Source organism: Danio rerio, chromosome 10, assembly GCF_049306965.1.
Source record: "Danio rerio strain Tuebingen ecotype United States chromosome 10, GRCz12tu, whole genome shotgun sequence".
Taxonomy (NCBI): Eukaryota; Metazoa; Chordata; class Actinopteri; order Cypriniformes; family Danionidae; genus Danio; species Danio rerio.
This window is the reverse complement of record NC_133185.1, coordinates 41,774,211-41,801,276: the sequence shown is the minus strand read 5'-3', so window position 1 is coordinate 41,801,276 and position 27,066 is coordinate 41,774,211. Positions and strand designations below refer to the sequence as shown.

The window sequence follows — 27,066 nt, the reverse complement described above, 5'->3', positions numbered from 1 at the left end:
ACTCTCCATTCACTAGTTCCAAACTTTTGTGTGTCTCTGTTGAACACAAAAGAAGATATTTTGAAGAATGCTGGAAACCTGTAACCATTGACTTCCATAGTATTCAGTGTTTCCTCTAGGATTTTTTCTAGCTGTGGCGGCAGGCCCTTTTTTTTTACACAGATCTACCAACTACCTGTGGTGTTATTTCAATGACAAATGTCGTAAGCACATTATTAATACTCGGGATTTCATTTTTGTAATAGCCTACGAGCATGCCAATCTCTCTGCTTGGGCGCCGATTTCCTCTGCTCGTGCACAAAGCCCCCTCAAATAGAAGCCGCTTCAAGACCGCGCGGATCTTCTTGTGCGCTCTAAAACAAACGCTGCTGAAGTGCGATTTAGTGCGTTTAAGTAACGAGTATGTCTCCAGCATTTATTAGATTTGCTAGGAATATTTATGATTGTCTCCAACAGACCTTCGGAATAGCATTCGTGCGTCCTGAGGTAAAGTGAAACGGCTATACGTTGTGTTTGCTGACCTCACGCATCATGCACCTGTCAGTCAGTCAGTCAGTCAGCACCTCACCTTAAAGTGTAAACAAATGACGCACAGCACTACTACAGATACAGAAAAGCATGCGCTATTATAATTCACTTACCCTTTAATACGTTTTGATGCGACTATTCCCTGCTATTAAAAAAATAAAATGTTTTGAATGGGAAGCTGTAATGTAGCCGTGGCGGGATAAATTTTGGAGTGGCGCCCGCCATGGAAGAATGAATGTAGCGGAAACCGTAGTATTTGTTTTTCTTTCCATGAAAGTCAATGGTTACAGCTTTTCATTAATTTTCCTTCAGCTTAGTCCCTTTATTTATCAGGGGTCGCTACAGCGGAATGAACCACCAACTACACCACATATGCATATGTTTTACGCAGCGGATGCACCTTTCAGCTGCAACCCAGCATTGGGAAACACTCATACACATCCGCATTCACATACATACACTACAGCCAATTTAGCTTGTTTAATTGAAATATAGCGCACATGTTTGGACTGTGCGGAAAACAGGAGCACCCGGAGGAACCCCATGCGAACATGGGGAGAACATGCAAACTCCACACAGAAATGCCAACTGACCCAACCGGGACTCAAACCAGCGACCTTCTTGCTGTGACACAACAGTGCTAATCACTGAGCCACCATGCCGTCTACAGCTTGTCAGCTTTCTTCAAAATATCTTCTTTTGTGTTCAACAATGTCATAAAGGTTTTAATCTTTTTGGGGTGAGCAAATATTGAGTGCATTTTAATTTTGGGGTGAACTGCCCCTTTAAGCAATGAATCAAACCGAACCTCAGATCCTCCAGGAAGTCCAAGTCGGTCTGGTGTTTGAGCTGCAGTCTGTTCAGCTGCTCTGTGTGAGTGTGTTTCACCTCTTGTGTGACTTTCACCTGCAACACACAAAGACAACAACTGACTCTGACCCACATCACACTAACCTGAAAGAGAAGTGTGTGTCTGGCAGACTAGACTCAATGGAGACGCATGCTGGAACTCGGCGTGAACAGAAACATTATTATGAGAAGCAGACTGTGTGTTCTTGTATATATCTATACCAATGTTGCTTCAAACATGGACAAAGTTGGGTTGGGTTGAGTCCGAGTTGAGTTCATTTTTTTAAATTAAATTTAAATGACAAGATTTAGATTTGTTTTTTCCATATTTGACCACGTGTTGGGTTATGATGACCCAGCAATTTTAGGGTTTATAAAGATCTGAAAGCATTTATTCCTAATTTTAAATAAATATATATATATATATATATATATATATATATATATATATATATATATATATATATATATATATATATATATATATATATATATATAAAATAAATATTTATAGTTATTTATAATTTAATATATTTTGGGAAAACAGCAACTGGTGGTCAGAATCAGGGTCATTCCTCCAGATACTGAATTCATAAACGTTGTTGTTGTGTTTTCTAAAAATAAATATAAGCATAAAAATTCGACATCTTTTGTTATTTTATGCAACAAAAAAAGTGCAACTGACAAAAGTAAACACAAACATGTATTATGTGAAGCACACTGTGTGTTTGTGTATATATTTATTCTACACTCTGAAAACGTAGCCAACTTTAGGTCAAATATAAGTAAATCAACAGAGGGTTAATTGTTTCAGTGAAATTTAAATTACAATATTCAACGCAACACAATGTGTTTTTTTCATATTTGACCTAATGTTGGGTTACGACAACCCAGCAAGTTTAAGGTTTATAAAGATCTGAAAGCATTTAATACTAATTTTAAATCGAAAAATTATAATTTCAGACATATTTCAGAAAAAACAGCAACTGGTGGTCAGAATCAGGGTCATTCCTCCAGATATTGAATTCTCAAATCAGTTAAACGTTGTTGTTGTGTTTTTTAAAATGAAATGAAAGCATAAAAATAGGACATCTTTCGTTTTTTGTTTTTTGTTTTTAGCAAAAAAGTGAATCTGACAAAAGTAAACAGAAACATTATGTATTATGTTTAGTGTACTGTGTGTTTGTGTATATATGTATTCTATACTCTGAAAAATGTAGCAAATGTTGGGTCAAATATGGGAAAACTCAACATTGGGTCAATTGTTTCAATTAAATTTAAATTACAATATTTAACACAACTATTTTTTTTTTTACATATTTGACCGAATATGGGTTACGATGACCCAGCAATTTTAAGGTTTATAAAGATCTGAAAGCATTCATTCCTAATTTTAAATAAAAAAAAAAAAAAAAATATATATATATATATATATATATATATATATATATATATATATATATATATATATAATTTAGTCCATATTTTGGGAAAACAGCAACTGGTGATCAGAAACAGGGTCATTTCTCCAGATACTGAACTCATAGATGTTGTTGTCGTGTTGTCTAAAAATAAATATAACCATAAAAATATGACATATTTTGTTTATTTTATGCAACAAAAATGCATCTGACAAAAGTAAACAGACATTTTATGTATTATGTTTAGCATACTGTGTGTTCATGTGAATATTTACTCTATATCTAAATAATTAGCCAACGTTGGGTCAAATTTGGGCAAACTCAACATTGAATTTTTTATTATTATTATTAAATTTCAGTGACAATATTTAAAGTAAATATTTGTTTTTTCCATATTTGACCCAATGTTGAGTTATGACAACCCAGCAATTTTAAGGTCTATAAAGATCTGAAAGCATTTTTATTCACAAATTTAATTTAAAAATATATATTTTAGGACTTACTTCGGGAAAACAACATGAATCAGGGTCATTTCACCAGATATTGAATTATCAACTCAATTAAAAGTTCTAAAAAGAAATCTCAGCATAAAAATATGACATCTATCTATCTATCTATCTATCTATCTATCTATCTATCTATCTATCTATCTATCTATCTATCTATATCTATTTATCTATCTATCTATCTATCTACATATCTTCAATTTGTTCGCAAACAAGAAGGTAAGTAAGCAAATATACTTATGTACATAATATATATATATATATATATATATATATATATATATATATATATATATATATATATATATATATATATATATATATATATATATAAATATACTATATGACAACAACAAAGGCCATAGTAAATGAGATTGATTATCAATTAAAGACGAAGGTCGACTCACCTTTCTTGGGGGAGGCTGCATGTCTGTCTAGACCTGAATATACAGGACATAAATAAACTCCTTCCAATTCACTCGCGAAACCCAGACACATCTACGAGACGGAGAAACGCAGGGAATATTGAGTTATATAAATATAAGCATTGAATGAAAATCGCCAAAATACTTCCAGAGGCTCCGTATATCCGCACACATACAAACTCGACTGAAAAGTGAAGCGAACTTTAGTCAGTGACAGAAAAGAAGAACAGCGCCCTCCAGCGGCTCAATCAGGTAAACAGTCAAATGTGCGGTGTTTTTATTTTGCTTTTTTATTCCAATTTAACAAGGTAATTGACTTTTGTTTACAGTAAAGCATAATAAAATAAAATAATAATAATAATAATAATGCTTTCTCGTTGCCTTCGTGTAAACAGTGCATTTATAAATCTGCTTGTTTCCGTTGAGACTGACTGTTTAGGCCTACAGACTAGCTTTCAGGATTTGTGTTTGCTTGTGATTATGGGAAATTGGATTCACAGGTCTACTCTTTATCACTTATTCTTTACATAATGCAGTGATGATGATAAACACATTCTATCTTTATTGTCACTGTGTTTATTGATACCATCTTCATCCTAATGAGATGGAATGACCGAGAAAACAGGCCTGTGGCATGTGTTGTTGTGAGATGAGGCCATCTAGTGGTGTGAGTAAGTAAAGATATGGGGAGCTCGTCAAAAGTTGAACATACATATTCATTATTATTCCAATAGTATTTCAATTGACATGCATAATAATAATAATAATAATAATAATAATAATAATAATAATAACAACAACAACAACAACAACAATAATAATAATAATAATAGATAATATAATAACAATAGAAAATATAATAATAAATACTTTAACTAACAATTATTACTAGCAAAAATACTTAATAAACATTATTTATAATATTTAAAAAAAACAGTAAATGACAATGCATTAAATAAATAAATAAATAAATAAATATAAATAAACATTTAAATTAAATTATGAAACTATTATTAATATGAATCAAATATTATTAATAATAAATTATCATTAATAATAAAAATATAAATAATCATTATTCCTGTGGTATTTTACTTTATATGTATATTATTAATACAAATAATAATAATAATAGAAAATATACTACTACTACTACTACTAATAATAATAATAATACTGGAAAATATAATAATAATAAATACTTTTAACTAACAATTATTACTAGCAAAATACTTAATAAACATGATTTATTATCATTAAATAACAGTAAATGACCATGCATTAAATAAATACAAATATAAATAAAATACGTAATTAAATAATAATAATGATTTTATTATTATTATTATTATTAATAATAATAATAATAATAATAATAATAATAATTATTATTATTATTGTTGTTGTTATTATTATTATTATTATTATTATTATTATTACCATTATTATTATTAATACCATTTTTATATCTGTTGCTTCTGCTGTATTTACGGATAATAAATAATATTATGCAAAATAATATTTTATTTATGTATTGGTTATAGTAACATTAATAGTTATTATTATTAGTAGCAGTAGGATTATAAATAATTACAAATACATTTATGAATGGCCATGGATTGCAATAAATACATTTATAAGTGTACAATGGAACTAAATGTGTTGTTATTATTATTTTTTATTATTATTATAGCTGTTGCTGCTGCTATATTTCAGTATCACAAATAGCATTATTTGAAATTAGCATTCATTGTGTATTGATTTTACCAACGTTGATTATAAATGATCAATATTAATAACAGTAGTTGATATTAATATAGATAAAATACATTAAAATTACCATGCATTGCAACAAGTACATTTCTAAATATACTATGGGGCTAAATGTTATTATTAATTATTATTATTATTATTATTGCTATTGTTAATAATAATAATAATAATAATAATAATAATAATAATAAGTCATTATTCTTTTTTAACAATAGCAATAATAATAATAATAATAATAATTACATTATTATCTTAGAATTACTTTTATTAATAATAAAAAATAACAATAATAATAATAAAAAAATTATCATTTTAAAATAATAAGTAAACATTATATATGATGATTTAAATATACTTTTAATAATCAGGCTTAGCAAAAACACACATTTCTAAAACTATGACACTTAATACACCATAATAATGATGCTTAATATATTACAAACAAAAGTTAACACACTCAGGCCCTTTGACTGTGAAAACCAGTCAAATTAACATGATCTATAGCGCTCAAGATTAAGGGCAATTCCTGGGTTATAAAACTAGTGCCGTCATGCAGTGATGACTAAGCATGACACGTTTCAGTGATAAATGTGTTTATAGGTCGGTTACTTCAATGGTTTAAAAATAGCTAGCTTGATATAACTACTCCAGTTATTTAACATTTGCTAAATTTAGCCAAAGGGGAGATTAAAGATTAGCATGTGACCCTGATTATATACCAACAAACCTTTTTTTATACCAACAGAATGACTTAGACTCTCTTTTGTTAGGACATCCAATTGAATGAGTTTACGAAGGCATTAAATAATTGCAAAAAGTCGATTTATTATGGTTAGGTCAGTCTGTATATGGAGATTAAGATTAAGTGTGAGCATGCATACTCATCATTCAATGTGAACAAGTAGACTTAATGCACAAAAATACACACAAGCATGAAGTTAAACACACAAAAGGGGAGCGAATATTCCACAGACAACTAGTAGAAACTCAGACTGTGCTTTAATCTGAGATTACTGGTCACTTTGGCCTGTTTAAGGGATTAAAGGAAGAGTCATCAAACTATTCCAGCTCTACAAAAGCCGAGTGAAGGCTGAGACGACTAACAGTCATCGCCGAGTTACAAACAAAACACTTATCAGACCTGCAGCACAACACTGGGAATATTGCTTTTTTTTTGTTGTGGTGTCTGACTGGCCAGGGCTCATGATGGCTCTGCTCAAATCCGGCTGGCTCTGGAGACAGTGTAAGTGGAAGATTTGTTTATTAATGCTTATGTGAAGAGTTTTGTAATCTTATTAAGGATAGCAGAGGAATGGAAACACTTTAAGTATACAGCAGAAAATGCTGTAAAATTTACAGTATTACTGGCAATTTTGGTTGCCAGTAATACTGTCAAATATACAAGCGCACTGTAAATTAATAATTAATAAACAGCACAGTTTTAATTGTTCATTTAAAGTGAAGTTGTAAATTACACAGTATTACTGGCAACAAAAATTGCCTGTTTATAAGTAGAACATGTTGCTGGATAAACATCTATGTTGATCCTGGAACAACATTTCAATCAGCCAATCAGAATTTAGGGATACATTTACAGTTTATGTTAAGCTTAGGCTAATAGTTAGAGTTACGTGCATCTATGAGGATTTGCAAATATTATTACCCTCTAATTTTGGGAATAATTTACAGTTAGGGTTGGGTTTAGGGGCAAAGATTATGTATGGAGCACATTTTCAAACAAAAAATGATGTTTCAGGACCAACATAGATGTTAATGTAGGATCGCGTCCTAGTTGGGTTAGACCACCCAATAAAGTACATATTCTGCATGATCATATCTCTAATCCAATCCAAACCCAACCGATAGCATAATAAATTAAACTATATAATAAACTATAAATAAGCAGCAAATGAGGAGTTCACTAAGCTAAAAGCCATCTTTAATGGTTTGATAATAGCGAGAATTGTACCTTAAAATAAAGTGTGACCATGGGAGTTTCATTTTTAGGGACACAAATTAAGGAAGAAGCAATCCTAATGTTTATATTTATATTAAAATATAGATGGTCAAAAGCACAAATGCTGTTTTAGAAGTGTCTGGCTGCAAATTCTGTGAAATTTAAATGGTCTAAATTGGAAAAATCCTATATATACACACACACTTAAATACATTAATTAAAAAAAGGACGAGGAGTACTGTTCCAGAAGGTCTGTTATGAAACTTCAGGCCTGACACTGTTAGCAATAATCCTCTTACGGTCAGTGTTACAGTGCACATTAGCTGCTAGCTGAATGTCCAGTTTGTTGTTGTGTGCTCGCTATAATAAAACACACGCAACTGACCAAGGGAGAATATCAAAATGTAATTTAAAAATGTAAAATGATTCCCACCAAAAAATAATGTCATGAAAATGTACTTTAGAATGTTCGTAATTCTGAGAATTAAGAATCAATGTGTTTACAGTCAATGGAGTGCACTCTAAATGCATTTACATGTGGTATAAAACTATTTTTATATTTTAACTATATTATCAATAAGTTAAATGGATAGCTCACCCAAAAATGGAAAATTATTTAATACATATCCACTCAGTAGTTTCGGATTTATATGAGTAGCTTTTTTCTGTTGAACCGAAAAGTAGATATTTGAAAGAATGTTGGTAACTGGTAGCCATTGACATCCATAAAATATATGGAAAAAACATATAGAAGCTTCCAACATTTTCCATAGTATCTTCCTTTGTATTCAAAAGAGAAAGAAACTGAAATGAATTTGGAAAAAGTGGAAGATGAGTAAGTAATGACGGAATTGAAATTTTTGGGTGAACTGTCCCATTTTGTTAGCAAATGTAGTATTAAAATAACTCAAAACAAATTCCAAGAACAAAGTTCTTAATTCTGAATTTTCATCCAAACTCTAAAAAAACAAAACTCAGCATTGCAAAATATAACGTTTAAATCCACTTTTTTTTCTTGTGTATAAAAATAGGCAAGAAATGTTCTATGGAAACATTATAACCTCGACAAAATCAGGGGACAAACAGAATTCACTTACAAATGTAATAATGTTGAAAATAATATTCAATTTCTTATTCAGACTTATCTTTTCACTTCATAACAAACACCTTGATGGTATCAGGAGCCACGGGTTTAACTTTAGTTTTGCTTATATATGTTTGCTTCTCTTTAAAGTGCCTGTAAAGGTTGATTTATTTATTATTAAGAACCACAGTTTTATCTAAAAAAAAAAAAAATCTTCTTTAATGTTCTGCTGAAGAAAAAAGTCACTATATTCTGAATTGGCTTGAGTAAATTTACAGCAGATTTTTTGAGGGTACGCTAAATTGGCCGTAGTTTATGTGTGTGAACACAAGAGTGTATAGGTGTTTCCCAGTGATGGGTTGCACCTGGAAGGGCATCCGCTGCATAAAAATTTATGCTGGATAAGTTGGCGGTTCATTCCTGTGTTGACCCCTGATTAATAAAGGGACTAAGCCAAAAAGAAAATGAATGAATGAATGAATTGTGTGAAACCCTACATTTTTTTTACACTGAATGATTATTGGTTTAGAGATCCTTTAAAAAAATCATGTTTTCGTATGCATAAAATCATACATATATATATATATATATGAATTAGCCAGTTTTCTGGCATTACGTTGAACAGTTATGTTGGCTCCTTAGATCAGCTGGTCTGTAAAGGAGACATAATTAATCACTTTAAGTTTTTGTTAAACAGCTTCTGTCCTCAAACGCTGGAAACTAAACTGGTGTGACCTGTGGATCGATGGAAGTTTTGTTTTTTACAAAAGTGAATCCAGAAGAGACTACGAGACCAAAGTGAATCTGAAGAGCAGCTGTGTGAATGTGAGGTCTGGACTGGAGTGTGCAGGTAAGGTTCGAACGTATTTATGCTAATAAACGCTTGAATTTAACATTGTTTTACTAAGCAGTGTGTTTATGGACAGGTGTAGGTCCACCCGAGAGTCACCCAAGGGAAAATCTGCTGGTAGTTTATCTGAGAGACGGCACTATGCTGAGCCTGTGTGCCAACAGTGAAGACGAGGCACTGTAAGTCTGAGCTTTGACATGTTTGATTAACCCCTTCCCTTCCACAATTCAAGAAGCCCCGCCCACTTTTTTATGCTTTATGTTTGCTTTCATTTTAGGGCCTGGAAACTCACACTCATGGAGGCAAAGAGAAATCCTGTGAGTGTTTTTTTTTTGTATTTGTGCAGGATATTTTTTCTATATTTGTCATCGATTTAACATTTTCACTTACTCATATTTTTATTTCTTTGCACCATTGCAGGTTTTCACATATAATCCCTATGATGATACTTACCAGACTGTTCCAATTGACAGCCATAATGCAGTTTACATCATGCCAGGTACAGGCTGTGGAGGTAATTAATTATAAAACATCACGCATTCTTAAGTAAACACAGAAATAGAGTTTTTACACATGTATTATAGTGATAAAGTCAGAATTATTAGCCCTCCTGAATTATTAGCCCCCGTCAATTTTTCCCCAACAGAAATAAAAAAAATGTCAACACATTTCTAAACATAATAGTTTTAATAACAAAGTTAATTAAACTATTATAAAAAGTAGTTTTAATAATTTCTAAAAACTGATTTCTTTTATCTTTGCCATCATGTCAGTACATATTATTTGACTAGTTATTTTTTTTAAATACTAGTATTCATTTTAAAGTGACATTTGAAGGCTTATCTAGGTTAATTAGGCAAGTCATTATATAACAATGAAATAAAATAAAAATAAGACTTTCTCTTCTGTTAAATATCATTTGATAAATACTTGAAAAAAGAAAAAAAAGTTTTACATGAGGTCGAAGAATTGTGACTTCAACTGTACACAGTGGGGGAAAAAAGTGTGTAACCCGCAATTTTTTTTCTCAGAAAACACATTTCTAAAGGTGCTGTTGACTTGAGACTTTCACCAGATGTTGCTAACCACCAAAGAAATACATACATGTAAAGAAAACATATCTGATTAGTTAATAAATGAAGTTATGCATGATAAAATGAAATGATGCTGGGAAAAAGTTAATAGTTTGATAAACACAGCGTTTATTTAGTAAGCACACTTTATTTCGTTTATTCCCTCCTCGCATACATACGAGACATCTTAAATAATCATTTACCATAAAAACCCCGTCCCTGCGCGTTCCCTCATTTGTAACCTGGATAACCTTCTTTCAGGTCAACAAAGTAGAGAGATAAAACAACATGTTAACAAAAAGTATTGAACACATGAAGAAAGGGAGGTGTAGAAAGGCAGTGAACGCCCAGACAGCAGCTAAAATCTCTCAATAGTTCTTCAGCAACCCTCTGCCCTTCATCAGCGTAAATGAATATCAGCTGCTTCAGTCCAACATCTACATTAACAGGAGGATGAAGATGAAACCAAGCTGGATATTTCAGCAAGACAATAATCCCAAACACAGTCAAGGAAACTCTCAAATGCTGTCAGAGAAAGAAAATCAAGCTGTAGAATGGCCCAACCAATCACCTGACTTGAATCCAATAGAAAAATAAAAAATAAAGCTCAGATTTAATGGACGAGACGCACAGAACAATCAATATTTTTACTTACGCCTTTGAGAAGTGTCTTTAAGCTGCCATCACCAAAAAAGACTTTTATATAAAGTATTAAATACATTTCAGTAATTCAGCACTTTCTCATTGTGTCATTTTATTCTTATTACACATAACGGATTTTTCAGATTTTTTTAGTTTTGTTTTATTTTTATGTTTGTATTGTTTGTTTGTTTTTTTACCTAAATGTGGTTCAATTGCATGTCAACAGCTCTTTTAGAAATATTATCACCAGGAAAAAGCATGACATGTTCAATACTTATTTTCCCCACTGTATATATATCTTTTTGTATGGTCTGAAACTTTGTCACATTCACAAAAAATATATAAATTCTCAATTAGAAATTGCCTTAAATATTTCTTAATAATTTTAGATGTTTGTAATTTATTGTTTTTACTATTAGTAAAATGTTATTTGATTTTTAAAGTACACTGTTAAAATACTAATTTGTAATACAGCTTACATGTCACCTTTTACAAGTCTTTCCGCTTAATAATGTAATATTTAGTTTTGTTATTTGATGTTTCTTTTTAAATTTATTTGTGAATCTACATGTAAATTTAGAGTAAATCCTACATCGCCTTCTTTTGTGTACATTTTCACATTCTCAAAATCAGACAAAATTAGCTTATAGAAATCTTAAACATTTCGTTCTTTTAACTTTTATTTATTTTTTTCTTTTCTTTCTTAATACTTTGTTCAACTTCCTGTTCAAATATTTTAAATAAATCGTATTATATGTTAAATCAGTGTTTCCACACCCTATTCCTGGAGGCACACCAACAGTACATATTTTGGATGTCTCCCCTTATCTGACCTATTAACTACAGGTTTTGGAGTCTCCTCTAATCTTCTGATAAGTTGATTCAGGTGTGTTTGATTAGGAAGAGGTTGAAAATGTGTCTTGTTGGTGTGCCTTCAGGAACAGGGTTGGGAAACACTGAATTGAATACATTTCATTAAACATATTTTAGCCTTTTAACATGAAAATTTAACACAAACTGATTATTATTTGTAATTATTTCAGACAATTACTGACAAATTCCAAGTAAAGTCTTAATCCACTGAAGACGTACTGTACCTCTAAAATGAATGTTTGTCTCTGCAGGGACTCAGCATGTGTGGGTGCACAGAGACTCTTATGAGGACGGCTTTGGAGAGCAGATTGCACTGGGTCTCCTGGCAGGAATGGCCGCTGGTGCCGCGATGCGTTCACTTCTGTGGATGCCCTTCTGGTTCTGCTGAGGAGACGTCAAACCGCAGGATCTGAGAACAGACATCCGGAAAGCTCAGCGATAGCAAATGGTCCTTTTCCTGCATATAAATATGTATATATGAGTATAGCCAAAGCTGTTTTAAACGAAATATCGGAGTGTGTTTTTATTGCTGCTTTATTTCATTGTTTACACAGTCCAATTTTAGCTGCTTGGATTTATTGACACAGTTGAGATACTTGGCGAAACATCAAAAGATCTTTCTGTAGCATGTGTAGAAAATACCTGCACATAACAATGATTGTATTTTCTTGCTGCTATGATTCTGTATACTGTGAGAGAAATTTTGACCTTTTCCACACATTTCCCATTTTCTCAAAATTCTGAATTTCTGTCTGACAATTCAACATATTTTTCGTGCAATACTTAATTAGGCATGGAACAAAAACCGGTTTCAAGGTATACCGTGGTTTGGAAAAGTTAAGGTTTTAAAAACGCCAAAATTTGTGCTATACCGTTCCTAAGATATACAGTTAAAAGTCAGAATTATTAGCCCCCTGAATTATTAGCCCCCCTGTTTAATTTTTTACCCAATTTCTTTTTAACGGTGAGCAGACTTTTTCAACACATTCCTAAACATAATAGTTTTAATAACTTATTTCTAATAACTGATTTATTTTATCTTTACCACGATGACACTAAATAATATTTGACTAGATATTACTAGATTTTAAGACACTTCTATACAGCTTAAAGTGACATTTAAAGGCTTAACTAGGTTAATTAGATTAACTAGGCAGGTTAGGGTAATTAGGGAAGTTATTGTATAATGATGGTTTGTTCTGTAGACTATCGGAAAACAATTTGTTTAAAGGAGTTAATAATTTTGTCCCCAAAATGTTTTTTAAAAAATGTAAAACTGCTTTTATTCTAGCCGAAATAAAAGAAATAAGACTGACTGAATAATTCTGACTTCAACTGTATGTAAGATTTTTTATTTATATATACAGTATATATTTTTTTGGTTTCTTAGGACAACAGTATCTCCAGAAGAAAAGATATCCAAATATGCTATTTTAAATGGTACAGAAATTAGTGTTATTGAAACAAATGAAGACAGCAAAAATTACCAACATGTTTACTGCGCCAAAATATTTTAAATGTTTCTCAAAATAAAATATATTGTGTTAAAAACTTAAAATTGTGTAGAAAATAAGAGGTTAAGAGGTAATTGTCATATAAAAAATAATTAAATCTCTCTTTCTTTACATATATATATACAAACACACACACACACACACACATATATACATACACTTAGGTATGTGTGTGTGTGTATGTATATTTATATATATATGGATATACATTCAAAACTGATACCAGAACTGGGCGGAAAAGAAATGTGAAAATTTCTTTCTTTTTTTATTTCTGTGTCTGAAAAGGGCTTCGGTATGCTTTGTTTATAATGTTTATAATGTCTATACAGTATATAGTGTTTGCTTCAGATTTTTTTTTTTTTTTTTTGGATGATAAAAATTTTCCTTTCTTTATATCTTTATAGCACATTTATTTATCAAACTATATCTGATTACCCTAATTTATTATGTTGTGCACCATGAGGTTTGTAAGCACAAGTCAGACCGTTGATTGCTCTTAAACCCTCGTAATGATGCTGTGATTTATTTTTAGCTGCTGCCAAAAGCCAAATATATTTTCATTAAGCAAATCAAGGTTTGTGAAATGCATCTGAAATGAACTGAAATGGCCAGAGCAGTATTTGGATCTGATATTTCCAAATATAAATTCTATATTTTTTTGTGAGAAATAAAAAAGCTGCTGCTATACAGAAACATTAAAGATGCCCTGTTGTTTTCTGTTTGTAAAGTACCTGCACATACGCAAACAAAATGTTTAGTTGATGCTTTTCTGTTTCAGACATTTCAGATTGGGGATAAAGTACTCAGTACTGTAATGTTAAGGATAGTTCACCCAAAAGTGAAAATCTTTTACTCATTCTTCACTTGATCCAAACCACTTTAAGGTTTTTTTTTGTTTTTGTTTTCAGTTGAACACAAAAGAAGATATCTTTCCAGATTTCCTCAAAATATATATATTTTTTTATGTTTAATGTTAAACAAGACAAAAAAAATCTGGCTACCCTAGCAACTAGATAACAGCGATTAAATGATTATTTGTTGTTTGTCTTTTTATTTTATTTTTGGGGGGTGGGGGGGACTATCACTTTAAAGAGCCTATATACCCCAACAAAATAGTTCTTAAGATTATAATATTATATTAAAGTCATCCTAAAACCTCTCATTTTGTTACCACTACACTATTACGCAAAGATATAACCACCACAGACGGTTGACGTTAAAAATAATTAAATGAACCCAAAAATAGCATAGTCTAAAACAAAAATTAATTAAAAATAAAAAGTGTATTGAAAACTATAAACATGATAAAAACAGACCTCATTATTATTTAGTTATTAACTAAGTGCAATATAAACCATAGACTGTATATGATATGTATATGAGGCTATGTATAAACCTAAGTTACTGTCCTGTTGATTAGTTTTGAACTAACATACAGTGGTTATGGCTGCTGGTTCAAACTAGTTCTTCATGTGCACGACCCGCAAAAAAAAAAAAGTTTAAATCAGCATCCATTGTTTAAAATACATTGGGTTTTGTCAGCATGGGATAGGCGTTTCTAATCGGTGAGATGGCAATGGTGAAAGAAACGTCGATTTATTTGAAAGATACGTTAATATTTTAAAACAATCCTCTCCCGTTCAAACTGTAACACAAACACGAACAAGTTCAAATTAAAGTATTTCATACGGCACAATTTGAAGTTCTAAAGCCGAGCAGAGTTACCTTACAATCCCTCAAGCGTCCTCTCTTCTTCAATCATGTCGATTCAAAATCAGATAAGTGAACTCTGTGAATCGTGTTCTGTTCGGTTCTTTTGCAGTGTTGACTTTTCAGACCCCCCTAGCAACAATTATTTTTTAAAAGCTACTAGTGACAAATCTAGCTACTTTTTGTGTGTTACTGGAGATTTTAATAGACTGTCATCTCCGTCCCTACTCTTCTTAACAAGCTGCGGGTGATGCCGTCGGCCTCTCCCCCGCCTCAGACCACAGGTGGCCCAATCCTCGTACAGCAGTCTCTCCGACTAGTGGTGTTATGGGGTGAGGGATATTTTCTTGGCCCACTTTGGGCCCATTAGTACCAATTGAGCATCCTGTCAATGCCACAGTCTACCAGAGTATTGTTACTGACCACGTGCATCCCTTTATGACCACAGTGTATCCGTTTTCTGATGGCTACTTCCAGTAAGATAACACACCATGTCATAAAGCACGAATAATCTCCGACTGGTTGCTTGAACATGACAATGAGTTCACTGTACTCAAATGGCCTCCACAGTCACCAGAGCTCAATCCAATAGAGCATCTTTGGGATGTGATGTGGTGGAACTGGAGATTCTCATCATGGATGTGCAGCCGACAAATCTGCAGCAACTGCGTGAGGCTATCATGTCATTGTAGACCAAAATTTCTGAGGAATATTTCCAGTACCTTGTTGAATCTCTGCCATGGTGGATTACAACAGTTCTGAAAGCAAAAGGGGGTCCTCGGTACTGGTAAGGTGTACCTAATAAAGTGGCCAGTGAGTGTATATTATCTTTCTGCATTATAAATTCCAGAAGTCAGAGAATAAACCATTAATATATATATATATATATATATATATATATATATATATATATATATATATATATATTTGTAATGTGTCACCTGTTGCTATAAAGCCAGGAGAGATTAACTCCATGCATTCCTGTCCTTGAATAAATTCCTGTCCTTAAAGATATAAATAAGATAATGGTTTATTTTACACTACTGGTTAAATGTTTGGAAACTTTCATATTCTGCTTGATGTTTCTGGGGAAAAAGCATTTTCTGCTCACCATAAGGTTGTGTTTATTAGATCAAAAATACAATAAAAACAGGTGAATTGACACATATTTTTTTAATTTACAATGACTGTTATCTGTGTAAATTAATCTATAAAGTGAATTTGTTTTTTCATAATAATTTTAGTCTTTGAGTGATTGCAGTCTGTTAATCTCTCTCTTACTCAGGCCCAACAGAGTCAGAATGCAGACGCGATGCAATCTCTGACAATCTCAGCTGCGCATGCGTATTCAGATTGTAATTTCGGCCGTGCATGTACACTTTGCGGTGGGTTAAATACGCCAAAATATGATTTACAAACTAAAGGCACAACAGACAAAAGAACTATACTGAAATTAAATATATGATTTTGTTATGCTAAAAATGTTATGAGCATACTCTTTACCTGCTTTAAATGTTGACTGTTTAATAAAAGTTAGGAACCTTATTGCAATACGGAAGGGGGCACACTATACTCATTTATGCTGGACACTATAAGTTTGTGAACCCATTTTTATGTGACCATCTAAGAACATATTTAAACAAAATAAATAAATGTATTTAATCCACATCATGATCCCTGTCATGAATATTCAGAAACAATTCTCAACAAACATGCAATAATCTGCTCTCTACATACTTGTGGTGCTTGGAGGTTTCTTCTCTCAGTCGCATCACATTCTCCGTGTATCTATCCTCTGAATCCTATTAAAAACCAAGAAGAGCCATGTTTAATATTATTATAATGATCTACAGACACTCAGACATGTGCAGATAAACACTAGTGGTCCTACTCTTACTAGATAAGTGCCTTTTTTGACCAGTTTGAATTCTCATTCCATACTTTTTTCAATACTTTAGGTGCCATTTCTCAAAATCCCACATGATGATCCAGGACACTGACTGAATCCAGGACACTGACCCAAACCATACAGATATAATGTTTACATAATTCAAACTCTCGCCCCATAAAGCAATTTTGTGGAACAATTCTTATATTACTGTTAACCGGAAATCTCTCTACCTGCAAAGTTCGACAGATAAAGGTATTTTTTTTATTATCTGATATTTTGGACCGATCAGTAAATTTACTTTCCCTATTAAATTTAAAGAATATAACTCTGTAACAAAAAACATACCCTCTGGTTTACTAAGATAATGAGAAGCCATATGTATTCATATAGTACTAATAGAAATGATCCTGCACTTTACTTAAATGGGGTAGACTTTTGTAGTATAAAATGTACAAACAAAGTTATTAGATTAATATTTTTTAAAAACAGAACCTAGAGGAAAATTCTTTTGGAATGTTTATTTTGAAGATATTGTGTGGAAAAAAAGCTTGGTCGATTCCTTTTCGTTTCTGTATAGCTAATAAATCGAGGTAACTACATTTAAAAATTTTACACAACATTTAATTTAGCAATTACACGTTAACTAAATTTATGCAGACTGATGGAAACTGTTCATTCTGTTTACATCACCAAAAGTCATTAGTTAATCTTTTTTATGAATATGAACATTCAAAGAAATTTTCTTTAGATCTATCATTGTATATCCAAAAAAATCAGGTTTTAGTTGTAATTTGACCTTCAAATATGTTATGTTTTTATTTTGCTTCAAACTATTTATCCGTGGAATTTATAATGAATCTTTTGCTTTTGTTTGGTAAATTTCATATTCAAAAATGCAGATTAAATAACTCTAAACCTTGTTTAAAGGTTGCTATTATAGATTTTCATTTGCATAAAGAATCGCTCAAATATATTAATAGCTAAAAATGTAAAAATACAATTATAGTGGCAAAGGAGCTGAAGTTAATCGACTAGAAAAATTGATGTCAATTGGATGGGTTAAAATAATAACATTGTAAAGATCTCTGTGTTGAATTGTCTTTATTTATGTAATTTATTTTTGAGTTTATTTTATGTTATTAGTTACATTTGTATTTTTTGGATGTCATGTTTAAATTGTATATTTGCTGTTGTTTAATGAAAAAAAATTAATAATTCAAACCATTTATAATTAGTTATTTTTATAATACTGTAAAAAAATACAGTTTTAGTCATTCTTTTACAAATAGATGTGAAAAATAAGAGTGTCTATATTCAATTTTGAACATTAATTAACATTAAACATATATATTTCTTCTCTTTGTTGTCAAAAACAGAACAAAATCTAATGAACAAGTAATTTTTAAAGCCAAACAGGAATCAGTTAACGTTAGACATGCCGCCATTTTATTAATCACAGCATCACATTACTTCGGCATTTGCAGTGTAAATGATAAGGCATATCTGCTGATTTTAATGGATATACACAATAATATCTCGTGTTTAATGTGTACAAGCGCGTATCGCCATTCGCCAAAAACATTTGAGTGCAAAATAAATGCTAAGACAAATCTTACCTGTAAATGTATTTAAATCGACCCTGATTTAAAAAAAAACGAATCTCTGGTTCACCAAACGACCAGTAATGATTCGTCCAGCAGGAAATATTCACGAGTCAAACAAAGATTTCCTGACAAATCAGTTTTATTTTGCTCCAAAAACAACCGTGACGGAAATAAACAACCGCTAGCTAGTGAATTTTTCAACTACGAGAAGCTTCGCCCACAGCGCAAAACTGACCAATCACGTATCAGCTGGCTGTTGAACGTTGGAATTCTTAGAACGCGCATTCGAATTCTTCGCAGGCACGTCATCTCTTACAATCCAAATTTCGCCATTGCTCTAACTTGACAAGTATCTAGTGAGTTGTCGAAGTTTGCTTTGAATAATTTGCTTTTCTTATAGTGTCAATTGATTGCATACGGTTTATTAAGGCTTACTCTGATAGACGAGCTTTACCTACAGTAAATTTCAGTGTTTATTGTAGGTTTAGTTAACATTTCTCATATTTAAGTGTACGGAAATCAAACTAACATGTTATTTACCGTACTCGGAGTTCTTGCTCTCTTCCTGGGAGATATAAACACCAACACCACCGACCCAGGTCAAGATGAAAGATTGGACCATCAAGAAGAAGGATTGGTCGCGGTGCCCCCAGTGACCAACGGTGATGGTAAATAATGTTGTGTGTTATAAGAACATGTAGCTCATTTTGTATACTGGAGTCTGTGTAGGGCTCTACGCTTTTTTTCCCTTGCTGTAAAAATTATTTACAAAAACCGAAGTGAATAATAATACAGGCCTAATGAAAACTGCTGCTTTACACAAATGTGGTGTCTACCATACGTCACACAAACATGTCTAATATGGTGCCAACAATAATATAAAACAATTGCTTTTGTCTTGTTTCTAGTCCAAATAACTCAACATTCTTAAATCAAGAATCGTTTTTCTAGAAAAGTTAAAATATTGTCTTGTGCTTAAGAAATAAGGAGTTAAAATCAAGTTATTTTTCCCTTAAAACAAGCGAAATAATCTGCCAATTGAGTAAGCTAAATAATGCTTTGAAATGCATTGTACTTCCCCTCTGGCAGATTATTTAGCTTGTTTTAATGAAAACTCAGTTAATTTTGACATGTTTCTGAAAACAAGACAATGTTTTTACTTGTCAAAAAAATGCTTCTTGATTTATTGTTGTGATATTTGGACTAGAAACAAGACAAAAACTAAGTAAAGTATTTGTGCTTTGCATAAAGTTTTTCAGCTATGCATTCGTAATCTGTAAATACATAATACATTTCTTCATTTTCAAGATGGAGGGTTAGTTCACCCAAAAATGCAAAGTCTGTAATTAATTACTCACCCTCACGTCGCTCCAAACCCCTGAGACGTATCATCTTCTGAACACAAATGAAGATGTTTTAGAGAACTCTTGAGAGCTCTCTCTCTCTCATCCTACATATACAGCAAGGTTCCTTACTTGTTCATAATATATAAAAAGTACCACAAAAACACTCAAATGGTTCGTTTCCACTGACTGGTACAGTACGGTTTGGGTCGGTACGGGTCACCTTTATCAGGCTTGTGTTTCCACTACCAAGGGTACCATTTTGGTTGGCGTGGTGACAAAGTTTCAGCCGACGTAATTTTCGCTTGAGAAAATGTCTACAGTAAAGCTGTACGGGTCGCTCACATATCAAATGAGAATTACTTCTCACAAAACAGACACTTTATACGCAGAAATACTTCTGTTTAAATGTTTATAACTAACTCTTCTATGAACATAAGTTGATTATAACTGCAGGTCAATGACAGTGCAAAATAGCCTACTGTAATGTTTGTAATAATATAAAATAAATAAATGAACATATGAGCACATACAGCCCCTTACAGTTTCCGATATAATACCAAGCAAGAAAGCGAAACCCCTTGTTCATCTTGAACATGTTCTCAGATGACACTATTCATTTTCATAGAAAGAACCTCAATCTTTCACACAAACTTTTAAAAGCGACATTACAGTGTTGTGGTGGAAATGACACTGATACTGTGCGACAGCTATATTTTGTATAAAAATAATATAAATAATAGTCTCACATTAATAACTCTAAAATATTTAAATTATTTCACTAGTGCTTAATTAAGATATAATAGATACCAGATAAATAATATTTTAAAATGTTATTTTCATAGTTGAAGTTTGTGCGACAAGGTGAAAACAGTGATTTTGTCACCAAAGGAGGTTGAATAATAAGAAAAATATATACTAGAAAGGTAGTACATTTTTTTAAAGTAGGTTTCATTGTTAGTTCGACAAAGAAAGAGGAATTTTAACAAAATTATATATTTTTTTGGATATATGATAAAATTACATAATTGCCCGTAGTTAAAGAATTACCCTTATACAAAACAAAACATTAATAGAATTTGATTATGAACAGTAATTTCATCATGTGACATTTTTAATTTAATGGCATAATAGGCCTACCTAAAGGAAGATCTCAATATATAGACGTCTAATATCCAGTATCTAACCATGAACTCAACAATACATATTTGGATGACCTGATTATACATTCAGTAACTCAATTCAAATCACTATGCTTGTCACAGCAAAAACATCCCTGCATGTGCAGACACTAACCAACAACTAAAAGTAGAAAGAAATGACCTTAAAAGTCACTTCATAATTGACAACATTTGTTCATATCAATTATAAACACTGGATAAATATTATTTAAGTAAAACTAAAACCTTTTGTTTCATGTTTTTCCTTCCTTTAGGTCGAGAAATCGGTGACGGGTGTAAAGAATCATCTTTACATCTGGAGGAACAGATCAATGTTCAGGCTGAGGAACCGTCATTGGAGGAACCTGTCGATGGTCAGAGTGAAGGACAATCACTGGTGGAGCCTGTCAGAGTTCACGGTGAAGGACAATCACTGGTGGAGCCTGTCAGTGTTCACGGTGAAGGACAAACACTGGTGGAGCCTGACAGTGTTCACGGTGAAGAACAATCACTGGTAGAGCCTGACAGTGTTCACGGTGAAGAACAATCACTGGTGGAGCCTGTCAGTGTTCACGGTGAAGGACAAACACTGGTAGAGCCTGCCGATGCTCACAGTGAGGACTCAGCCAGCTCCTTAATCATTGATAATGTTCTTCCAAACGTTTTCTACGCTGAGTCCAGCAGTAGTGATGACTCCTCTTCAGATTTTCTGCCAGCTGAGTCCGGCTGTAGTCATGATGACCCTTCAAATGTGGTCTCTGCTGAGCCTGGCTTTCGAGATGATTCTGTTCCACTTCAGCCAGAAGAGCTGAAGGAAATCATTGGTACATTGCACATTAATACACATTTTGTTCAGGGATAGCTGATAACTAAGATGGATATATCACATGAGTAGCAGTGCGATATGGCTGTATATCAGCACTGATGGGAGGCGTGCGTTGGGAGGCCTCCCACCAGTGCTGATATACAGCCATATCGCCCTGCTACTTGTGTGATATTGCATTTATACAACAGTTTGACGGCACAATCGTGTATATAAAAAAAGAAAATCAAGCACGGAGAGTCTAAAAACCCCTTTTTATTAGGAACTACTTTCTTCCTCCATTCACATCTGCAGCTGACATCAAAACAGCAGAAGCCGTTACTAATTCACAACCTCACTTTAGAGCTGGTGTTTGAATGATTCTCTATAGCGTAATGTCTAAAGAGATGACAACACAGCTGATTTTGCTCACACTTTAAGATAAGGCTAAACGTGACATGAAATGCCATCCATCTACAGATATATCTTCTTACATTGTTGCAGTTTACAGTATTTTTCTATTGCAATCAGGATATCACAATAATTAACCCCGAAAAACGCAACTCAATCACTACCAGACTGCTGTTGTGTTTGCGATAAGGAAAAACGCTAAACACATGCGGACTTTGCTTCTTACTTTCTGCCAACACAACCTACATTCCTAATATGCGAGCAAATCTGTATAAATACAGCACTACAACATACAAAAGAGAGAGTTCGACTTAAAATATCACTTACCAGCATACCGGCCAACATGTCAGTGAAAATCCGGGAGACCGGGGGTGTTTAGGGGTGAGGTCTCTGAATAATACTGTTGAGAACTGGGATAGGATGCAGCGGGTTTTGGGTGGCCGCTGCGATTGGGTACTGTACCAAAGTTGGCAACCTGGGGGTGTTTATAGACTGTACCAAAGAGGGGGGTGGGGGAAATCATGGGAGTTTTCGGAAGAAATAAAAGACGGGGTGGTTGCGTGAGATTGGTCTGACATACGGGAAAAACGGAAGTGTTGGCAGGTGTGCTTACCAGTTTAAAAGATTTGATCTGCTGTAGTTAGAAATCAGACAGTTATAATCTTCTAAACGTAAGGGCTTATTATGCTGATCTGTCGCCATCTTGTGGATAGAAATCGTCAACCGTCTTTGGTCTACTACACTATGGCAGGCTAATAGCCGCCGACGAGCTCTCTCGGAAATTGTAAATACTTTAAAATATTCACTATTCTTACAAATAAACTGCATAGTTGCAATCAAAACAACTACATTCTCGATTAAAAAAGCCTCAAAAGTACATTGTTGTCTTACAGGAGTAATATTTGTCACTGTAGCGTCTCTCTGCTTGTTGCTGGCAGTATGTGGGCAGAGTAATACACAGAGGTGAATGGTGAAGAGGCATATGTGTGATGTTACTGCCAAAATATGCACGGCTATCAGCCAATCAGATTCAAGAACCAGACAAAACTGTTGTATAAAGTTGTATAACTTCTCTTCTATGTTTTTTTACAGAGATCAACTCGCAGCGCTATGAAATTGGCGCTGAGCTGGGCAAAGGAGGCTTTGGAACGGTTTTCGCAGGGACCCGTTTACAAGATGGCCTTCAGGTTGCAGTAAAAATTGCTGATTTCAAAGTGAAGCCAGTCATCCATGTTGTAAGTAGTCTGTGCTCTTTGCTGTGATTAATTGTTTCTATTTTAAACATGTCTTATTAAAGGTGCTGCATGTAAGTTTTTAACTCTTCTAAACCACAAAAATACCATAAAATGTTTGCAGATATTCTAGTAACATACTAAGTGTCAGTTATTCCCCTTGAGAAAATGTCTTTGTTTTGCTCTCTATAATCTGCCCACTGTTTTATATAATAGATTTCACTAACAGTTTTACCAGGAAATGTCTTTTCCATCAAATGATCAGAACAATTGTCTTTCTTCTAGGATGATTTTGATGAGCCACTTCCATCGGAGATCGCTCTGCACTTTCTTGCCAATAAAGGCCCCAAAGTGAATGAACTCGTTCAGCTCCTGGACTGGAAGGTGGAGGCTGATCGCTACATTATGGTCCTAGAGCGGCCCATACCCTGTGTGAGCGTGGGGGATTTTTTAAGAGGCTACAAAGGCAGAATCCCAGAGCACGTGTTGCAGAAAATCATGTACCACACAACAGTTGCGGCTGACACATGCAACACGCGTGGAGTGCTCCACCGCGATATCAAGCCTGACAACTTGCTGATGAACCCGAAGACCTTTGAAGTTAAACTGATTGACTTCGGGTGCGGTGACCTGCTTACTGATGACTATTACAGTCACTACTTAGGTATGTAAATCCCTCATAACTCTAACGAGCTCTTGTGATGGGTCCTTCACATGAGACTCTTGAAATATTGGCTGTTGTTTATCTACACCAGGGGTGTCAAATCTCAGTCCTAGAGGGCCGGTGGCCTACAGAGTTTAGCTCCAACTTGCTTTAACACACCTGACAGAAGATGTCTAGAATACTTAGTAAGAGCTTGATTAGCTTGTTCTGGTGTGTTTAAATGGGGTTGGAGCTAAACTCTGCAGGACGCAGATCCTTCAGGAACGGGTTTGAACACCATTGATCTATGCTGTTGTTTACATTTTTACATTCTTTCAGGCACAATGCATTACTGCCCTCCTGAGTTTAACACGGCTGGTTATTACTTCGGGGAGCCAGCGACAGTGTGGTCACTAGGAATTCTCCAGTATCTCCTAATGTTCAAAAAATTTCCAAAAAGCGATGACCTCCTCAAGTTGAAAACAAGATATGTACTGCAATTTGGAAGGTCAAAAGGTGAGATCTTCACTTCAACTGAATTTAATTTACAATTAATTTACATTTAAGGCAATGTTAACATGCATCTCTTTCTTTTTTTTTCTACACAGAATGCAGTGATTTTATCCGAAGTTGTCTGGAGATTAACTTCCCCTTGCGGCCCACGTTGCAAGCACTGCGTGTCCATGACTGGTTTAAGGTAATGAAAGGATTTTGAAATCAAATTAATCTGTCATGAGCTGAGTTTCCATCCTGATGTGAAGCACATCTTTTCTAAGTTCACTAAATATTTATATTTTGTAATTATAAATGCAAATTAAGTGCAAATGATTTTCATTAAGTTGGTCGAGCAGCTGAACTGTGGTATTCAAGGTTTCTGCGGGGTCTTAAAAATTAAATAATACTTAAATAATACCAAATAATAAATGATGCATTGTTGCATTTTCTGCCGTCTTTGGGTCGTTTTCATACCACACTGCTAGCTTTGGTCCGAACCAGTTGAAAAGAACCAAAATCCACATCTCTCATTGGCCAAATGTTGTTGAACATAGTTCCTAAACTGCTTATTGGTAACCTCATAACCAGCAGTAAACAAGGGAAGTATAATTGAGAAATGTTCGCTTCATCAAAGTTCATTTGACAAATGCGTTTGCATCATTAACCCTTTTTCACACGAGTCCAAAATGACCTGAAAAGATCATAAAAACTTAAACGTGAATTAAGGGATTTTTATTGAAACTTGTTTTCCATTTAAAATTTTAAAGGTGCATTAACACAGGCTGATGGAAACCCAACTAGTGTCAGACGACAATCTTGTGTTCTTAAATCCTTTTTTTATTTCTTTTTTTTAACAACTAAATTTTAATTATGTTCCAGAAAATTATAAAAAAGATCTAGCATTTGACAAAGGACAGCTTCCAGAATCTCCCTGTTCAGTGCTGGATTCGGTTAAAAACTCCAGCAGCTCCAACCATAATAGAAGAAGCTGAGGATTGTGAGCCACAACCTGTAAGTATGGGAAAATAACGTGATTTTATGTGAATGAAGCATGAGCACACATTGCTTTGCATCTTATAAACACCAAGCCTTAAAAATACACTCTGGACCACCCAGTTAATGCATTTAAGCTGTAAACCTGATCACTGTTTTTGTTTCAGATGGAGAACAAGGAAATGAGGAGAGATGTCCTTTTTTTAATGAGTAGATCTAGCCAGTCACCACACTACCATAGTCCTTTACCTAAACATTACATCATCCAGAGAAAGCAGTGCAGTGTCATAGCTCTTTTTTTAACATTTACTCTGGCTCTAATTCAATTTCATGTTATAAAAAAAAAATTAAGCACGTAACAGTTTAGACCTTCATAAGGTGTACTTACCCATTCCCACACTTTACTATCAGCTTTTGCTTTAATTCCACATGCTAAAATACAATGTATTATAAAATAATAAATTAAAAAAATGTATATCTCAGTCGTTCCCAGGTCAGGTCCATATTTTGGGTGTCCCTCTCTAAAAAATGTCATTTGAGCCAGAGGAGAGAGACTCCTGACCAATGATTACTGGGATCAACTGATATATATACAGGGTTTCCAATGAACATTATCACTCACCAGCCAATATGGCCACAAAACTGAAAAGAAAAAAAAAATAATAATAATAAAGTAAAAAATAATAATAATAAAAAAAATGGCAACAAAACTAAAAATAAAAAACATCAAATAACAAATAAAACAGCCTATATTAAAATATATATTCATAACTGGCCATGTTATTGACCAATTAGAAATTCTTCAAGAAACAAAAAAAAAATTATAAATATAACATCAAAAAATGTAAGTTGTGTTATTCATTACTCATCCTCATGTTCATCTTCAGAACTATTTTTATTTTTATTTTATTTAAGCTCCCTCATCCAGACTCAAAAACAACAAAAAGATCATACAAAACTGGAAAAATAAATAAATAAAAATAATAATAAAAAAGTAAAACATTATAATAAATTAAAAAAAATGGGAAATAAAATAATAAAATATAAAACATCATTAATAAATAAACAATAAAAAAAAATTCTCTTCTATTTTAATTCACAGTTTCTTCTCCTCAGTGTGATTATAGGGCACACGTTCACAAGCACTGTGCAGAGACATATACCCCCCTGGATGCCGGCATGCGACTTCCTCTCTTAAAAAAAAATGCACGGGCACATCCAAGGTTATATGTCAGAGGCGCGACATGTGAACGCGTGCCCTATACTGACACTGAGGGAAGAAACTGT

General features: G+C 33.2%; 3 protein-coding genes across 15 annotated transcripts in view; 2 read left to right on the top strand and 1 right to left on the bottom strand.

Moving 5' to 3' along the window:
• The window catches only part of si:ch211-176g13.8, a 54,046-nt gene extending 35,134 nt beyond the window's left edge, over positions 1-18,912 (bottom strand). For 8 of the 12 annotated variants that reach the window (XR_012386486.1, XR_012386479.1, XR_012386480.1 and 5 more), the window contains exons 1-2: positions 3,712-3,922; positions 1,337-1,434 (exon numbers count right to left, since the gene is read on the bottom strand). Coding sequence is in view for 4 of the 12 variants with exons in the window: in XM_009305572.5 (XP_009303847.1) it covers positions 1,337-1,434; positions 3,712-3,732 (119 nt within the window). In the remaining 8 variants the exon portion in view is untranslated. Of the gene's footprint in view, positions 1-1,336; positions 1,435-3,711; positions 3,923-12,205; positions 12,439-16,942; positions 17,008-18,712 lie in introns of those variants that run through there. The other 4 variants (XR_012386485.1, XR_012386484.1, XM_073915078.1 and 1 more) reach the window with 3 other exon arrangements.
• Positions 6,599-14,195, top strand: plekhb1 (pleckstrin homology domain containing B1). 2 transcript variants are annotated; one of them, NM_001386324.1, is made up of 6 exons: positions 6,599-6,745; positions 9,241-9,393; positions 9,470-9,572; positions 9,671-9,710; positions 9,814-9,892; positions 12,233-14,195. In NM_001386324.1, the coding sequence occupies exons 1-6, from the start codon at positions 6,706-6,708 to the stop codon at positions 12,367-12,369; spliced, it is 552 nt and encodes a 183-aa protein (NP_001373253.1). In that variant the 5' UTR covers positions 6,599-6,705; the 3' UTR covers positions 12,370-14,195. The 2 variants fall into 2 exon arrangements, with proteins under 2 accessions (NP_001373253.1, NP_001373252.1); NM_001386323.1 differs by having other exon boundaries at positions 9,814-9,907.
• A 46-nt stretch (positions 18,913-18,958) lies between the features above and the next one.
• On the top strand, positions 18,959-26,583 carry LOC100536547 (serine/threonine-protein kinase pim-3). The gene is made up of 8 exons (XM_068223851.2): positions 18,959-19,368; positions 21,479-22,027; positions 23,509-23,651; positions 23,934-24,312; positions 24,631-24,807; positions 24,900-24,988; positions 25,666-25,797; positions 25,947-26,583. The coding sequence occupies exons 1-7, from the start codon at positions 19,230-19,232 to the stop codon at positions 25,684-25,686; spliced, it is 1,497 nt and encodes a 498-aa protein (XP_068079952.2). The 5' UTR covers positions 18,959-19,229; the 3' UTR covers positions 25,687-25,797; positions 25,947-26,583.
• The last annotated feature ends 483 nt before the right edge of the window (positions 26,584-27,066 follow it).

Excerpts from the sequence above, each read along its gene's own strand:
- plekhb1 (NM_001386323.1), top strand. The coding sequence starts at position 6,706 with ATGATGGCTCTGCTCAAATCCGGCTGGCTCTGGAGACAGT. Across the intron at positions 6,746-9,240 it reads CGGCTGGCTCTGGAGACAGT|CTTCTGTCCTCAAACGCTGG; the intron begins GTAAGTGGAAGA and ends TTTGTTAAACAG. Across the intron at positions 9,394-9,469 it reads GTCTGGACTGGAGTGTGCAG|GTGTAGGTCCACCCGAGAGT; the intron begins GTAAGGTTCGAA and ends GTTTATGGACAG.
- LOC100536547 (XM_068223851.2), top strand. The coding sequence starts at position 19,230 with ATGTTATTTACCGTACTCGGAGTTCTTGCTCTCTTCCTGGGAGATATA. Across the intron at positions 19,369-21,478 it reads CCCAGTGACCAACGGTGATG|GTCGAGAAATCGGTGACGGG; the intron begins GTAAATAATGTT and ends TCCTTCCTTTAG. Across the intron at positions 24,989-25,665 it reads GTGTCCATGACTGGTTTAAG|AAAATTATAAAAAAGATCTA; the intron begins GTAATGAAAGGA and ends ATTATGTTCCAG.